This window comes from Megalops cyprinoides, chromosome 23, assembly GCF_013368585.1.
Source record: "Megalops cyprinoides isolate fMegCyp1 chromosome 23, fMegCyp1.pri, whole genome shotgun sequence".
Classification (NCBI taxonomy): Eukaryota; Metazoa; Chordata; class Actinopteri; order Elopiformes; family Megalopidae; genus Megalops; species Megalops cyprinoides.
The window spans coordinates 6440098-6458215 of NC_050605.1; the positions used below are offsets into that span (position 1 = coordinate 6440098).

General features: G+C 47.2%; 1 protein-coding gene across 2 annotated transcripts; it reads right to left on the minus strand.

Moving 5' to 3' along the window:
• Window positions 1-480: 480 nt before the first annotated feature.
• igf1 (insulin-like growth factor 1) lies at window positions 481-15111 on the minus strand. Of its 2 annotated transcripts, XM_036517560.1 has the most exons (5): window positions 14811-15111; window positions 12409-12565; window positions 2700-2881; window positions 1447-1482; window positions 481-765 (listed from the first exon to the last, which is right to left on the minus strand). In XM_036517560.1, exons 1-5 carry the CDS (start codon window positions 14862-14864, stop codon window positions 706-708), a joined length of 489 nt encoding a protein of 162 aa, XP_036373453.1. In that variant the 5' UTR covers window positions 14865-15111; the 3' UTR covers window positions 481-705. The 2 variants fall into 2 exon arrangements, with proteins under 2 accessions (XP_036373453.1, XP_036373454.1); XM_036517561.1 differs by lacking the exon at window positions 1447-1482.
• Window positions 15112-18118: the final 3007 nt, after the last annotated feature.

Consider the following 18118-nt stretch of genomic DNA (forward strand, 5'->3'; position numbering starts at 1 on the left):
CTTGAACCTGTTCACAAGAAATGATGGTATTATACGATATTTTTATTGGACTTTTTTATCACAGGAATGATGGGTGTTTTCTGAACGTAGCCAATCAGTCATGAACACACTCAGCCAGTCTTCTGAGGCAACTGTAGTAGACTTGTCCAATGGACACTGGATGCATATTGACACAATTTAGATATACACTGGTCTTGGGTTCAAGGGGATTGTCTTACCTCAGCTGAAAACACCCCCTCCTAGTGTTAATCATTCTGACTGTCCTACCCTCCAAAAGCCAGCTACATGGGTATGCTGGAAGGTACCAGCAGCCATCTGGGTGCTACAGCGCACATCGTGAGCTGTAATAACAAGCGGCTGTAAGGTGTTCGCACCCACAGCTGTTTCTCACATCTCAGCAGCTAAACTGGTTTGGTATATCGGTTGGTCATAATTAAGCCCCCACTCCACCCCACCCTCCCCACCTCCACCTCCCCCGCTTTCTCCAAAATTATTTGATGCAGTGTGTAAAATCAAGATCTCCCTACGCTCTGATTTAACCCCCTAGTTCTAGTTTTTCGCTTTGATACCCATCCACTCAACAAGAAGGACAGGCCGAGGCCAAAAAATCCTCCCCCTTCCCCCCACTCCCCTGCCATGTGTCTGTCCCTTTCCCTTTCCCCAATGTTTCCCCCTGTCCGTCAGTCCTTCCCTCTTCAGTCTCTTCTACATCCGGTAGTTCCTGCCACCCGTGTTTCCTCGACTGGAGTTCTTCTGATGTACCTCCTGAAACAGAGTCGGAAAAGGCTTTGGTTCAGAGCACCTCGAGCAGCAGCGTGCAGCATCCCAGCTGCGACATGATTAAATGGTAACTCTATACCGGACTGGAAAGAGACTCGGAGCATGAATGAATGAGGATTTATAACGCGCAGGAAACAGAGCCAGGGCATGAATGAATGGAGATTTATAATGCGCAGGGAACAGCCAGAGCATGAATGAATGGGGATTTATTATGCAGGGGAAACAGAGCCAGAGCATGAATTCATTGAGACTCGCAATTCTGAAAACAGAGCCAGGATGGAGTCTGGCATGCAATCCCCGCGGTGACTCCATACGCAGTCCCGGAGTATGAAATATAGAAACCGAGCAGGCACGCGGAGGGAGTGCATCTGAGGGCCTGTCACAGAAATCACCCGACCCGTCCTCTGATCGCCCTGCAGGTCACCTGCAGAGACACCTGAGCGGCGTCTGATTCACGACGAGGGACGTGGCCATCGAGTTACCGACGAGCACATAGCAACGACTCTGCTCTCTTTCTCTTTAATGCATGCACTGTTGACATGGAAACACAACATGGTGCTTTTGGGACATGCTGGCATGCTTCATATCTGACACAACCGCAGGAGCACTGGGCCACAGCCCAGGCATGCAGGTTTAAAAAACTCACATGTCACAAGGGAGACATACCTTACAGGATGGGTGACTATTACCAGACATGTGTTTCTGTGAAAAAAGAGCAGTAATGGCTCAATCACACGGTCGGGACTAGAGAGAATGGTCATGTGACCCAGAGGGTCAACTGGGCAGTGGCAGTCATGAGCAGAGGGAGGCAACATAGATATTCTATATGCTGACAAGATATTCAACTCCGTCTGGTTGACATTGAAAAGTCTCTGCCATAGGAGTCCTCATCTGCAGGCTCATTATAAATATTCATGAAAGGATGTGGTCTGAATCAGAACATCCACTGTTAGCATAGCAATGCAGACAACACTAGATCCTCCTGTTACCTTCAAGAACTTTCTGGACAAAGCTCAACAGAGGATGCAAGGAACACCACAGCTGAATATCTGGTCAGAAACACATAGAATGTCTATGGAGATACTGCCTGGAATGAAAACAATTCACATATAACAGATATGATCTTGTAAGTTTAACCCTTAACCCCACATTATCAGTCTAAATAAGACTGAAAATAAAAGAGAAATATTACAAAAAAATGTGTCTGCATCAGTCCTGTGCATCAAAACGCGCTCTGCAGCGGCATCTGTTCATTTTCAGAGAGAATAAATATTTCCTTTATGATTACTTTATGCAGCCTTGAACAGAGACTCTGGTGGAATCGTGAATGATGCATCCGAAATGATGGAAAAAAAATCTAACATATGTTGTTGCAAATTAAAACTCCACTAGATGAAGCTGACTGCTCATTTAAAACCCCAACAGATGCTGACAGATCACTGAAACAAATCTTTGCAATGTGTTATCAGTGATTTTACCACTTAACAAGCACATTATAGTTGTCTTTGTCTTCTCTTTAGTACTACTTTCCCTTTAGTGCATACACTACTGCCAATCTATAGCATGGTGGGTGACAATAGCTCAGTTTGTGAAAGTGTTGGCAGTAGTTTTCAGGGTATCTGGATATCCTTTTTGATGTTGCAGATTTTAGCAAAAAAAAAAGACATGCATGCTCAGCTACATCTAAAGCAAGCACCACATCTACAGAGAGCAGGTTTCTCTGCTTGAGTTGGCACATAAACGTTCCCCTGGTGTCACTTTCCTCTTGAACAGAGTATTGCATCCCTATGATCTTTGTGCCACCAGCCTCCAACACCAGACCTCATGTAAGAAGCCAGAACCCTGTATGCAAACCCAAAGTGGAGTCATGCCCCCCCCCCATATTTTTGGCTGTTCTGTGTGTGCAGGCAGCCACTCACTTTCTGGGTTTTTGGTATGTCAGTGTGCCGCTGCGCCCTGACGGAGCGGGCGGCCTTGCCGGACTTGACCGGTGCGCAGTACATCTCCAGTCTGCGCAGCTCACAGCTCTGGAAACAGCACTCATCCACTATGCCACGGTTGTGGGGCCGCCTTGAGCTGGATCCATAGCCTGTGGGTTTACCTGAGAGACAGAGAGAGAGGGAGAGAGAGAGAGAGAGAGAGAGAGAGAGAGAGAGAGAGAGAGAGAGAGAGAGTGATCACCTGGGACTGAGGGAGCACGAATGTGTTTATCTGGGAATGTGGTTCAGAGACACCTGGGAGTGAGTGAGTGTGAGAGAGAGAGGGAGAGGGGAGGTTTATCTTGGAGACAAAGAGAGGGATAGAGGCTGGATTTACCTGGCAGCTACAAAAAAGGACGGGAAGAGGAACAAGAATAAGCCGAGAGACTGGGTTTTGTTAGAGAAACAGGTGAACACAAGAACACAATTTCCTAAGAAATATCAAAGTGGCTCTATATAACCACACTGTTTTAGCTCTGCACATATTTTCTTTTTCTGATGTCACCTGGGTGGGTATAGTACTGTCAGAACTGGGCTCTGGCAGTAAACATTTATGATGGAAATTAGGCGTGGGATCAATGAATGGGCTGAAGAGACAGAGGGTTGTATCTGTGCCTACATCATACTGGTGTGTGTCCACAAGACCAGGAGTGATGCAGGACACTGGACAGGCCCGGACCTACGCAAAGACAGAGCAGCAGCTGCAGCTGGTTACTAATCACTACAGCAGCTGCTTGCTGTGTTATCAGCAGGCCTGTGTAAACGCATTTCTGGGAGAAGCACTGAACACAGCTGTTACATGTCTCACTCACTGCTATGATAACCCTCTGTGGATTTTAGGAGTTTTGACATTTTGTGTCTTATTTCCTTTATACAGAGCACAATAAAATAGGTGGTCTTTTATAACATTCTTAAAATCAAATCCTTGGTGATGACCTCGCAATTACAGTATGTGGCGGCAACACACGTTGGCCAAATTTGCCATCAGTGGCTCCAGTTGCTCTCCAATCACTGCTCAATGTTTTGGCCACACCTGCTACACAGTATACAGGTGCTCTCCACATTGATTCACGCCTGTGATTAAGCAGGAACAAAAAAATGACATTTTTTCACATCATACTTTTGCACAAAGCAAAGTCATATTATTCAATCATCATGTATTCCAGAACACACAAGGGAAACATCTGTTCGCACCTTTTCGTAAGCCTTTAAATAAAACCCAACAAAAACAACTCTACACATACATCCTGCTTTTTGGAAGATCAATGGAGAATATAAATATATAGAGGTCTCCTTAAGTTTCCTTGTTTTTCTCAAAACCAAAGAGTTAAATTCAGCTCGCCTGTGTTGTCATTACAGCAAACGCCCACATTCCACTACATCTTGGGTGGGATCTAGTGTGATGTCAGGGACCAGAGCTCTCCTTTCAGAGAGACAAAAGGAAAAACACTACAGCTTCCTGAGCGTTCTCAATCCCATCATTACTGTGTCTGCGGGGCTACTCCGCCCTAGCCCTGGAGGACCTCAGGTGAAATAGCTGAGTAGTGCTGACTCTATGATACCAAGATGCCGGATATTCAGGGGGAATTCAAATGTCCTGCATATTTAATGAAGCAGTCTAAACTGGGCATAGGCAGAACAACAGGTGCTCTTCCCCCTTGTACGCAACACATATGGATACTCATGTTGCCTGTTTGTAGCTTTACAAAGCATTTTGATGGTCTGTAATAACTTTTTCCTGTTTTTGTAGCCATGCCTTGGGCTGATTAACATGGTACTCCCAACACTAAGGACATGGACTCCTCAGTGTTAAACACACAGGAAATAGCACTAATAGCACAATATCGGCCCTTGTTAAAAGGGGGTCACAATGTCCCCAGCATTGAGAGTGTCACATCCTGGCATTAAAGTGCAAGATATGGATCATCTATCTACCCACCCAGCAAGGTCATGTGGAATCCGCTCACCATACAGAGAGGAGAGTATCCACATGGAGCCCATCACTCTTTCACAAAAAATCTAACATGGTAACCCTGCTACTTTCCTTTTCTACTGACAAAAAAGAGTTATTAGGGGTTTCAACATAGGAGGCTGGCAGACATTACGTGGGGCACACAGGCCCCCAGCCATTATCTGAGCATAAATAATTTCCATTGACTTTAAAATGGCCGTTTTCATCTGTACGATGGGTGCACAGTAAACAAGCCAAAAATCTGAATCAAAGATGGCTGCTCGTTTGTGCTCAGAAAGTGAGAGTTGGAGGTGGAATGCTGCAAATGCTGCAGTAAGCTATAATTTGAAGAGTTTGTAGCTGAGCTGTGTTGCAATAGTCCCTGACCTGAAGGACCAGGATTTGGCGTGTGTACTGTGGGTGCTGCAGTAGGCATTGATCTGGGGATTTGAATCATTGAGGCACTGGCTGTTACTGAGGAATATCTGAATGAGAGGGAAGAAGAAATGTATTGATGAGGTACATCTGAGGAGGAGAGGCATTAGCTATCATTGAGAGATTTGAGCGGGAGGAGCCACAACACGACATATTGATGAAGGAGATCTGAATGAGAAAAGGGGCACTAGGTGTTGATGAAGGGGATCTGAATGAATGTACAGAGGCACTAGGTGTCGATGATGGAGATTAAAATTAAAGCAGAAGCACTAAGCATTGATGAAACAGACCTGAATGACAGTAGAGGCCCTAGGTATTGATGGAGGAGATTAGAATGAGAGGAGATGCCTCTGGCTTGTTCAGACATCAGGGCTTTGAGCATTCTCCCTCCAACTGGCACGCAGCCTAGCCAGATGCCCTGACTGCAGCAGCCCGCCGGGGGAGAGAGAGAGTCAGGGTTTACGACAACGGGAGCAGCAGAGTCTTCGTACTTTCGCAGTTTGTGAAACAGGTTTTCTGGGATATCTGACTCCCCCATCCTTCACCCTCCCCTGCCTCCATCCAATGTCCTTTATGAAATATCCCGCTCTCCACTTACAATTCCCCGCTCGCCCAGGACACTTTTGAAAATGAGCAATATAGCTGCAATAGGCTTTTCCCTGTTACCAAATGAAATAATAATTTAATATGGCATTTACAAGGAGGAAATGCCTTTCCCTTTCAGAGTTAATAGCTCTTGGCTCGGGACGCTGCCAGCACTGACAAAATGCATTAACTTCTGCTCCCTGCTCACCTTGCCCTGACAATGCTCTTCAGGAAGTAGAGGGGCCCTAACTGTGGAACAGATTAGTCCAAAGACCACTGAGCCCAGGCCGGGGGTTTTGGGGTGTTGCTGCAGTGTGTCATAGGTAAGGTGGCGAGGGGGGACTGCAACGGCATGCAGTAAAAAGAGGGGAGGAGGGTGAGGTGTCTTTTTAAGATTCGTCACCGGTGCGGTGAGCATCGGAGCGAGCTGCTGGATCAACGTGCGGTGCGGTCTGGCTGAGCAAGCGAGCATATGCAGTAACCCAGCTGACGCAGAATATTCTTACAGTGTTCCCTTAACTGGAACATTACAGCTCCTCTGTGTGCGCTGTCTGCATAATGCAGCTGATAATAACGACAGAATTTATGCACCATTACAGCTCTTAAAGCGTTGCTTCATGTACCCCCATAACCCTGTTAACATATAACATTCTCCAAATGGCTCTGTTCTGGGTCTCCACCACGCCCCGTGTCTCTCTTCTGCACTGTGAGCGCCAGCTCCTGAGAGCTGCAGATTCACAGATGCAAAGTCAGTTGTGTGGGGTCGGATTTCAGCAGTTTCAACAGCCTTCAACAAACACAATATATGAACAACATCTGCCACATCTTTCTTCTCCCCCTTCCTAACTGTAGACTCCCACACACACACACACACACACACACACACACACACAGATGCACAGGCTCACAAATGCAACTGATAGTCACCCCGTCTGCCAAAGACTGTTGGATTTCCAGTCATCCTTAAGTAAACCTCATTACACAAAACCAAAAACGGAAAAACAAACGGCATGTCCCAACCAAACTATCCGGACAAAAGGGAGGCGGCGATGACGCCCCGCGCTGCACGATGAGGCCGACGGCGCAGACGCATCTACCCCAAACACACCTGGTCTAAAAATAACACGCTCTCTCCGCAGGGAGTGCGAGTGCGGGACAGCAGCCCGCGTGTGGCACGCAATGCGCCCCGTCCGCCTCTGCGCAGCCTCACACGCAACCGATACGCTCCGCTTGTCTGCCCGTGGTGTGACACACACAACCGATACAGAGTCGTCAAGCTGTGTTTATAGGTTTCCACTCCCGCGTCCAGGTCTCTAACCATAGTGGTTTAGGCCTGGTGGCTTCGGGCTGTGCATAAATCTGACAAGTCAGCTGGTTTGACCATTATCAGCCTCCAAACAATGGAGTTTCATTAAAGAGAGGGCCCAGTGTGCGACTACACAACCAGACAGGTTGCAGGAGCCATATTTCTGCAATGTGGGCTGGTTTTTGGCTTTTTTTTTGTACGTGTGTGTGTGTGTGTGCGTGTGTTTTTTTTCCGTTTTGGCCTGTTTTCCAATCCGTTCCATTAAAGCCACTGCCGTCCTCGGGTTTTTTCCTTCGGATAACGTGCAGACCTGCGACGCTAACAGCTGGGGAGGGAGAGCCTAATCAGCCGCGGAGAGCTTTAAAGCGCCCCCATTACGGGGATTACCGCCCCTGATCCCTGTAAACAAAGGGCTGCGTCCCGGAATCTTTGGTAAACAAACATGGGGGGGGGGAGTGACCTTTCAATCCTCCCGCCACCCAGCCGTTCCCCACGCCGGGATCATCGGCAGCAGCTTCTGCCCATGTCTCAGGTCGCGGGGATTCCGCACAGATTAGAGTATCTATCTTTTGTGTATCCCATTTGCGCAAATTTAGCCTGGACCGGGATGCGTGGTCTGTCTGTGTTTTTAGTTGTTCTTACTTATTTATTTACCAGTATACAAGTATATGCAACTGTGAGCAATAAATATTAAGTTATAAAACAAAACACAACACAAAACTATATCTAAAGTATGCTTACCATTGATAGATCAAGCTTACAGCCATGGCTAACTATCAGGGCTATGTTTGTGTCACTGACTTCTGGAGTAACACATCCTATCAGGGCTTGCTTTTACCGTACTGAATATGCTTCTTTCTGGCATAACTGAGGTAACCCTAAGCTTGTACAGTCCACCAGCAATCACATATAACATGCTGTTTTGAAGGACACGGTAAATTTCGGAGGCATTTTTGGAGAAAAATGCTTCTTACAAAATGGCAAATACACTATATAACATTTTCTAGCAATCCACAGTTATTTCCTCTGGTTAATAGTTGTTGGGTTCTCTAACTGTCATGAGCCCACGGTAGAGAGGGGATTTTGTGCAGAGGGGGCTCTGTCTTTGTGGATTTGGAGTTGACAGAGTTCCTCCGATCTGGGATGAAAATACCAGGGTTCTCTAGGTGTGGGGGTGGGGTTAAAAGGCCCCTCCTATCTGGGGGAGGGAAAAACAGGGCTCCTCCTGTTTTGTGGGTGGAGCCAGCAGGTCCCCTTCAGTAACAAGACAGACACTTTCTGTCTAGAGGAAGAGCTCTGGATAATGCATGCAAGACAACTCTGAAACAGGAGCGATCAGTAAAATAGATCGAGAATACAGATTCTTCCAGCAGCATCACTGTCCAGTGATGTAACTGTGAGAACCTGTAGAGCTTGATGGTAAAAAATCCAACACGGACCTCTCTGTTAATGCCAGTACAATATGACACACACTAAAGTTTACCAGGATTTGCATCTGAGGTGAGCGACAAACAATTAAACATGGAAAATCATGTTATTAATTAGACCTGGAAACAGTACACCTAGCTACCACAGCACACCCAACAGGCTCAAGTCTGAGGAGAGCAGCACATAAAAAATGCTCCTTTGCTACTAATTGTTTGTCACGACAATGGAAAGGTAGGTGCCGAGGACAGGATGGTGGGCTGTCCTGCATCTGAGCGCATCTCTGCTGAGGACCGCTGGATACACTTGCGCTCTATGGTGTTGGAAGTCGGTCTGGATAAGAGCGTCTGCTAAATGAATGTAATGTAATGTAATGAAGACAGTGTCCACTACCAAGCACACACTCCACCTGGGAGCGGCAGTGGAAAAAGGGTCCGGCTCTCCCTCCGGAGTGCCACGGCCAGGCTGTGGGATTTACAGGCTGCTGCCGGTCAATAAAAGAGGTGGATTGTTGGAGCCCGCTGCCTGCAGAGAGCCAGGCAATTTACGGCAGGAGGGGGGGCCATAAAAGCAGCAATGGACCTGGAAACTACCTCTTTATCGCTGGTACCACAAAGTGTTTATGGCCAAACTAAATTTCCTCCGCGTTTCAGACCCCCTGCTCTCCCTCCGTTTGTTGTGCAATTAAAATCCCACCCTGGCCGCTGCCCCTCTCAGCTCAGCCCGAACGGGCAGGCCTGTGTAGGGCGTCCTCTTTGTTAAGCACTCGCTGTGCATGGGGGTGGGCGGGGGGGTTCAGAGCGTGATTCAACTTTCAGCAGAAAGTGAACGTTTTCAGTGCAGCGAGGCTGGTGGAAGAGCCAGCCACAATCGAGCACCTGCTCGCAGCCGAGTCTTTGGACACCTGTCCTTCAGACATCTCCCAGTCTTTGCCCCACCACTCCAGGTTACTGAAGGCGACCTATGCGACTTACGGGAGACACTCACCTGTGTGTCAGTTGTTTATTTGTTTAACCAGCATCCTTTTCTAGAGTTCTCCAGCTGTCTCAAAGGCAGCAAAGGCTAACGACACCAAGAAAGTTAAGTTTTGCAGACAAGCTCCTCTCATTTTTCCTGCTCAGTCTTTACACTCCAACGTGTGTTTTTTAAATGTTTGTCGTTTCATATTAACCAATGATATCATTCATATAGGAACCCAAGCCACAGCCCCTGCTGAAAACCCTTACAGTAAACAGCACTCACATCTGATAACACAGCTTCGGTTTGTGTGATAGCACCTCAGGGATTCAGAATCCTCTCAATGTCTTCCCATCTCCAAGGTGATTGAACCCTTTGGACTGAAATTCCACACAGCTGACTCTGAGCCAGTGCCTTTTTACTCTGCTGAAACTGTCCCGCTTTCCTCCCTCGCTCTGGAGCTGCATCCTGAGTTTGTGGGCGTGTTGGCAGATACGGGAAAGTGCAGGCATCGAGGGCGGGGCTCCTCCTTCACCTCGCAGGACAGATACTCCTACTTTCAGCGCCTGCAGGAAATGCTATGCGCCGATCCATCGTATCCTGGCTTTGATCTCTCCGCGCTAGTCAACCCGCCCACCACTGCTTAAGGGGCTGCCTCGTTATTAATTACGGTTGCAGTTTGCCGGGACTTAAATGTAAACTGAAACGAGCACTCTCGTCTGATTTCAGTTCAAAATCTTCTAATAACACCTCTGCACTGACTCAGCGGGATTGCATATTGCCACGGGGAGGGAGCTGTGTGTGGACACAGTTTGGGTGTGACTGATGCTGGAGGGTCCTCTGTTCCCATAGAACAAAGTGTTTCAGAAAAGTGTTTCACCGACTCAGTGTCTCAGGCTGAACCCTGTGCCTGATTGGGTATCCGCCGTGCAAGACCCCGCCTCTAACTGAGACACTGCAGATGAGACTCCTCTGCAGGGGCCTGTCTTTTGCAATGCTTTAAAAATTTTCTGGGGGGAGCTAAAAATTGGAAAAACTGACTACGGTTCAGGCCTTTTTTCAGACCACATTTTGTCCCAATAAAAGATTTTTTTCCACTGTGTAGTATCTCATGTCTCTGTCAGGGTAGTGAAATCTAAAGTCGTGAAACCTGAGCGTTGCTGCCTTAACCATGACGTGTGCAAGGTGGATTGGCACAGTAATGCCACAGAGGGGCTTGGGTGCTCCAAGGCCGAGAGATCTCTCATGCACTGACCCCAGAAAGGACAGGAAATCACAAACTCATTCATCACTTGCTCCTTCTTGTTGCTTGAGAGACACTCTTCACTATATTGTGTAGTCTCAGCACATTGCGCTGGCTTTTCCTCAACTCTGTACACCCTCAGCACACTGCACTTAGCAGTCTGAGCGCACTGCACTGGCTTTTTCACCTCTAGACTGCACATTCACCTTGGAACGAGTCAGGTTTCAGAGGTCAGGCCTGACAAAACAACTCTGTCCTTCTCAAACCCTGAAGACTCAGATACACATAACCTTGTTCTGGTCACACCTTGTGCACAGAAAACCCCCGAGCTTCACCCTGATGCCACCTCAGGAACACAAAGACACAGAACCCTTTCTCACCATGGTAACACAAAACCAAGCCACTTTGTCCTGAACTTGCCATGACAGCCTCTGGAAGGCCACAGGTATCCCCAGCTGCAGAGAGCACCCCCTCTCTCCTGACTCAAGGAATGCACAGTCTTCCAGAGGCTAGTGCTACCAGAGCCAATATATGAGAGAACAGAAGCAGGCTCTACTGCCAAGGTAGAGACTGACTGCAACCAAAACTGCTCACACTGCCTATCCTCCACTCACCCACGAGTCCAAAGATCACACACGCACAGCGTTTCGGAGAGTACAGACAGCGGGAACAGGGCATTACCATGCACACTCCATTGCTCCGCAGGGCCTTTCCCCTCCCCAGAGCTCCAAAAAGTGAGTGTATTTTAAACAGGAAAGTGGGGAGCGAAAGTACCAGGACACGCATGGATTAAAACAGCGGAGCGTTACCGTGGCGCCGAGTGCAGAATGTTATACGAGTCAGCACGAATAAGTGAGCGAATCTTGGCGGGCTCAGTTTTCGAGCAAACACAAAAGTTGTTCTGTGCATTTTTTCATTTGACGGGCCTCCAAAATCAATGCGAACGCAGGTGGCAGTGCCGGGGGAAGCTGTGGAGACCGGGGGAGCGCGGAGGAGTTTCTTGAATGATACCGTGGCTCTAGACTCGCGCGCTTGCCAGGGCCTTGAAAAGTGGACGGGAAGCGCCGCAGACGTTAGCCCCCCGGGGGACCGCGGCGCTATGAATGGTGGCCTCGATGACATTACCCTCAGAGGACCCTGGGAACCGCCGAACAGGAAGACGAGACGTGGGGTCTCCACTCGAGCAGCTCCGGGTATCGAATGCTAGCCCGGAATCTGGGCTTTTAGTGGAAAATACGGGATTTAAGTCCACACCAAACGTTTTCTTTGGGAGGCTTTTCCATTCCCCTGGAAAACAGCTCACTTCTGCGCATGCTGTTTTCTTCCTTTCGGCTGCCAACTTCCACTTAAAGCGCTGTCCCCGAGGACAGAGCAGCTACTTGCCATGACCGTATTATACATCTAGCTGTTAAATATCAATCTACACTTAATTTAACTCTCAGCACCCAATATAACACTGCCTTCAGATCCCTTCCATTCCCACTGCAGGAGATCTTTGTGTCGGCCCACAGAGAATTCCATCATATAGTAACACAATCACACTCAGGAGAAGAGACAAGAGGATCAGAGCTGCATTCTAGCACTCTCCCCTCTGTCAGCCAGGCCAGATCCAGGGAGAGAACACAGAAAGTCAAAGGAAATAAGGGCAAGAGAAAAAAAAAAAACAGCTGCTTTTTTATTTATGAAGATTCCATTAGCGTTGGGGGGAAGCAGCAGTTCTTTATGAATAAATAAAATGTGCACTTACTGAAATAAAAGCCTCTGTCTCCACACACAAACTGCAGCGTGTCCACCAGCTCTGCCCCGCACAGGGTTTCAGGACCGGCTGTCATCACCGGGGTCAGGGTCAGAACACAGAGCACCAGAGAGAGGGTGTGGGTGCAGGAGATACAGCACATCTTACACTGTAATCAACAGGACAGAGAGAGAGGGAGACAGGGAGTCAGACCCACAGCACATCTTGCGCTGTAACTAACAGGAGAGAGAGAGGGCGAGAGAGAGTCAGACATACAGCACACCTTGCACTGTAACCAACAGCAGAGGGAGAGAGAGAGAGAGGGAATCAGGCATACAGCACATCTTACACTTTAACCAAGAAGAGCGAGAGATAGAGACAGGGAATCAGACATGCAGAACATCTTACACTGTAACCAGCATGAGAGAGCGAGAGACGGCTAAAATACTGCACAACTTACACTGTAACCAATAGGAGAGGGAGAGAAGGAGAGTCAGGTATACAGCATATGTCTTACACTGTAACCAATAGGAGAGGGAGACAGTACACCAGCTGGCTTGTGCAAAATTCAGCCTGGGTAACAACTCCTTTAAACTCTTACTCTCATCCTCATCACGTCACCACAATCTGCAACAGTCTTATCTGGCCTTTAAAGTCTAGTCTTCTTATTATCTCATTGCAATTACAGACGGTCTTTATTGTCCACACATCGTCCAAAACCTTAGTAGTCAAACAGATAAACAGGTGGCTAAACAGCGATGGGCGGATAGTGTCGGACTACTAAACAGACTTAAAGATTACAATTACAGAGATGGGACAGCTTACAAACATTACATAACGTTACAAAAAAAACCCACAATTCACCGCACTACGACTAGCAGATAGCTCAGACACACAGACGCATCCACATTCACGCTGTCTGGTGCACGAACGGGATCTTACACGGCCGACAGACAGATCATTTAAGATCTATTGAACGATGATGACGCAAGAGCCTCTCCAGGGAGATTGAGCGTCGCGCATCGGCACAAAAGCCGGGAGGTTTATTCCAATCTCTGCTCGCACCCCGCGGCGGACAGGAACCGGTACGAGAATCAGGCTAGATTATTTTATCCATCAGTTTTCGGAAAGCAAAAAACTTCAAGAGGGTTTAGGTGAGCAACAAAGCAGATTTTAAAGGCCTAACCTTAAGCTAAATATGCATTTATCCTTGGAATCATCTTCAAAACAAAGATCCCGCAGAACATGTGATGGTTAATCGAAGCCTTCTGCGATAGTTATTAGAAAATTTTAATAAACAGAAAATAAACGGTTTTTAAAAATATATAAATGAAATAGGCGCAGTGAAGGTTTCCCGAGAAATATGCCTCCCACCCCCTTGTTTTAAAGTGACAAGGGAAGGCAATCATGCACTAGCTAGCTCAACAGCGAGAAACCGCTCGTTTATAAACTGCTGAACCGGGGGTCTCGCAGACTTCACTTCGGCCTGGGATGGAAAACTGCGGAGCCGCCAAACCCGACAGCGCGACCCAGGGGACGCTCCGCCGGCCAAATTTACATAATAAAGAGCATCTAGATTCTCCTACATCATATTGGAACTCCCACTCCCTATTTTCACAGGGCGCCTCGGGGAGCCGCAGACTTCAAAAAGGCTTTTCCCTTTTCTTTCAAAAGTTTATTTATTCTGTTCCATTTATGCTGCGTCAGCTGAAGCGAATTTGAAAGTTGAACTTGAAAAGCATGTAGCGTGCGTGAGTGGTTTATAATTAAGTGAAAAGCCCGATCAAACGACTCTGCAAACGCGCACAGAACTGCACTGGTGTTTAAATAGCGCATACTGTAAACATCTGTCGATGAACGGCAAGGCATTAATATGTATACATACCTAATTTTTCACACGCATACACTTCATCATACTGTATATAGCACGCATTCATGTGTCTTGTTTTAAGAACAATCACCAGTATGCTTAAGTAATACAGTATATTAACGAAATTGCTCTGTACTTTCCCTATACATTTCTGAATTTCTTTGCCAATAAATGTATGCGCCTGTGCGTCTTATGTGAAATATGCATGCATATATTGTTTTCAAATCACCGTTAAGTAGCCTACAAGTAATACACTGATATTATTCGCATACCAAAACACAGCCAAACAAACGTAAAACATGTAATTGTACATAAATCAAGTCTGCAAGATGATAAACGGTGCTGACCTAATGAAAAATATAAATGCCATTTACCTGAAATAGTAATATACTCTGCAACCCATAAATGAATTTATGTCATTAGCACTCTGGCCATGTCTTTATAGTCGAAAAGGATTTCACTCCAAAATGTAAAACGAATCGTTAAATGGAAAAAAAAATGAGACTACATTGTGAACATTAAGAGTGAAAATTTGCAAAGTTACCTTGAAGACATCACACAGTTGCCACTGAAAGAAGTGACCGTTAAACATCCCCATGGGTCTCCGCGCGCCAAAGCCCAGCAAAAAGGAATATGTTTGAAGTCATTAAAAAAACAGCGAGGAAGAGGATGAGGTGCAGGCAATGTCACATCTCAATATTCCGACTTTGTTCCATTGCGCAGGCTCGTTTCGGTGAAGTGAGATTTAGCGAACAGGAGACGGATTTAGAGAGAAAATCCCTCACATTTATCCACATAACACTGACGTTTTCTAAAGGAAACAGCTGGGGCCGTATTTGCCTTCTCCTCTCGCTAAGTTATTCATTAAGGATTTTGGGCACATTTTCAAATAACGTCATTCCACTTTTTTTTTTCTTAGATGGGATTGAATTTTGATCTCGTTAAGACTTTCAAGATTAAGTGGAGTTCTCGTGCCACCCGCGCTGCATATTAAATCTTGTTAGGTGAAGAATAACATTCTTCTCTCTGATACAGCTGAAAAATAGAACGATGCGAAGGAGCAGCTGGATAAAGTACTACTCAACACGAGGCACTTGTGCGCCTCTCTAGGCGCCAGGCTTGGTTTATGTATAGTAGTGAAAATGTCCCGTGCACTGTTGTATCAGTATCGTTGCATGACAACAGCACAAAGTATCTTGTCATCTTGCTACATCGAATCGTTATAGCTAGTTGCTGTTCCACATTCGATATTCAACGGCTTTTACTGTCTAGGTACCTTTAAACTTAAGCGTATGCTTATATAGAAATGTAGCACAGTCTATTAAAACTTGAATTGTGTCCAGATTAACACTGTGGATTCGTGTGCGTGGATACTTGTGGGTTTTGCACGATTTTCTGGTATTGGTAAAGTAGGTACAGCTGGCATCGAAAGGACGCGACAGAGTCAGAAACCTTTCCCCCCGTGCGGTCTGTCTGGTCAAGCACCTCGTAATGCTTGACTCTGTCTCTAACCAACAGCCAGCTAGTCCGGAGTGCGTCACGGGCGCTGTTCCATAGGCAAGTCAAGGTTCAAATTGCCATGAATGGACAAATAAGGTACAAACCGTTGTAAATACCATGTGTTTACTCATCCCCTGATAAAACGACAAACGTTTACTGTCTGGTGCAACGCACTTACTCCTGCTCAGAGCGTTCCACTGCACAAGGCTCCATACACAAATCACCGAGATAGGGGGAAGAGCTCTATGCTCTTTTTTGAGAGGAGTTATTTTGACACAAGATAATAAACAGTGTTTGGAAACAGTGTTTCAGGGTTTTTTTCCATAGGGATGAACCATCATTGTAAGTGCTCAACAGGTCAGATTGCCGTCACGGTGGGCTTGAGCAGTTATTGCCCTCGTCTGTGGGAATGAATTGTTATTGTTCATTGGGAGGAAAAGTCATTGTTGGTGTCTGAGGAGCTGAACTGTTTCTGTCATAGCCTGTGACCTGGAATTGTGATTGTAAGTGATTGGGGGGCTGAGCAGTCATTGTTTGTGTTTGTTGGGCTGAAGGGTCATTGTGGGTGTTTTTTGGGCTTAGTGGTCATTGCAAATGATGGGCTGAATGATCTCTTTCGTGTTTATGGGTCTGAACTGCTGTTGTCTGACCAGCCATTGTCAAAGCCGGTGGGGTTGAGAGGTCATTCTTTATTGGGGCCCATGAGTCGGAAGACTTGGACGTCGGCAGGTCAAATGGTGCTCTCAGGAACCCTGCTTCCTCTTTACTCTCTTCACCTCAGTTCAACACAGGGAGCATCCATTACAGCTTACTGTCTGTCATAAAGACGCCAAAATCCAGCTTGAGAAAGAAGCAGAATTGTGGTGCACTGGTCAGGAACCAGAGATTGCCGGTTCGAATTCCAGGTGGGCCACTGCTGTTGTGCCTTTGGGAAATGCACTCAACCCAAACTGCCTCAGTAAATATCCAGCTGTGTCAATGGATAGCATGTGAAAATGGCAAGCTAAGTGTTCCTTTCATAATGCACAGTTGTGTACACCCAAGCTCCCTCTAGTGTCTCGGAGTTTCCCTGACCCATAGTAGCCGTGTGGCAGTGAGCCAGTACAGATGGCCCGTGGCCGGTTCTCCTCCTGTGGTCCCCGACAGCCAGATGGGGCAGAGGGCCATTTCCTCCAGAGACACCTGCTGCTGACCTGCGACAAGCGGCCAGCCCGCTGACATCACCGCCGGGGAACGCACCGCGCCCCTCCTGCGTCTCTCTCTCTCTATCTCAGACAATGGCTCCACCAGCCCCTTTCTGACTGTGAAAGCATGGTCTGTTATTGTAATTCCCCTCTGTGAAGCCCTGTCGGCGGGCCTGGAGAACGGCGCCCCCTGGCTGCTCCCACGCGCTCTCCCACAGCAAAGTAGCTCACCACCGCTGTGGTCGACACAGACGTTAACCTGTCATCTTTCCTGGCGCAAAGTCAAATGAGTTGTCTGAGAACTTGTATTGGTGGATTATTTTCTCCATCAGCAACTCATGACACAGACTTTCAATAGGTTTCTGTTGCCTTGCTGTTTGGTCTGCGTGTCTGACTCTTCCACGAGCAAAGAAATGTGGCCATGTGTTGACCTTATGTGACATCAGGGCTTATTCTTGGCTTCGTGAAGGCAAGTGACAGGAGATGCACAGTATTTCCATTGGTACAAAGTGATCTGATGAAGGACGGCATCTAGTGATGAAGAGTGTGACAGAGAGCAAGGTTTTGTCTTTCTCTTTTCCTGGTCCTGCGAGCCTTGTGGACACAATGAAGCCCCACAGAGCAGAATGTGAGCGCTGATCCAGTCACAGGACACAGCATCCGGTCAGTACCACTGCATCCTTTCTCCAAGTCTGGGTTTGCAGACTGCTGTGGATGATGGCCAGCAAAGATATGGCCAAGTAGGGAAAAAAGGAGGTCATCAGCACACACAAAAAACAAGCACACACTTGCATGGAAAGCAGAGGCCATTGCTATCAAATATTCACAGTGATCTCAACCGTCTGGTTTGGCTCTGCATCACAGCCATTCTGTCATTTTATACCCTAGCGTGTGTTCCATCCCATTCAAGCTGTGGTTTTCCCCTAGTATCATCATGCCTGCTAGGGTTTAGCCACACACAGGCAGTTAGGCAAGTACTCTTGGACACATATAGGATGATTTAACCAGTCGACCACAGCAAATAAGGTATGGAATTCTGGGAGGGCATATTTAGAGGACATTGAGAGGGTGTTGAGAGGGGTTTTTTTGCAAGGGGGGGGGGGGGGGGGGGGGTTGAGGGGACATATGTAGAAGTAATCAGACTCCAGGACATCATGCAGACGGGCAC

Bases quoted from the DNA above. Each gene is read 5' to 3' on its own strand.
- igf1 (XM_036517560.1), bottom strand. From the start codon at position 14,864: ATGGGGATGTTTAACGGTCACTTCTTTCAGTGGCAACTGTGTGATGTC. The intron at 12,566-14,810 runs GTAACTTTGCAA...TGTTGATTACAG, and splicing joins AACTGTGTGATGTCTTCAAG to TGTAAGATGTGCTGTATCTC. The intron at 2,882-12,408 runs GTAAGTGCACAT...TCTGTCTCTCAG, and splicing joins AGACAGAGGCTTTTATTTCA to GTAAACCCACAGGCTATGGA.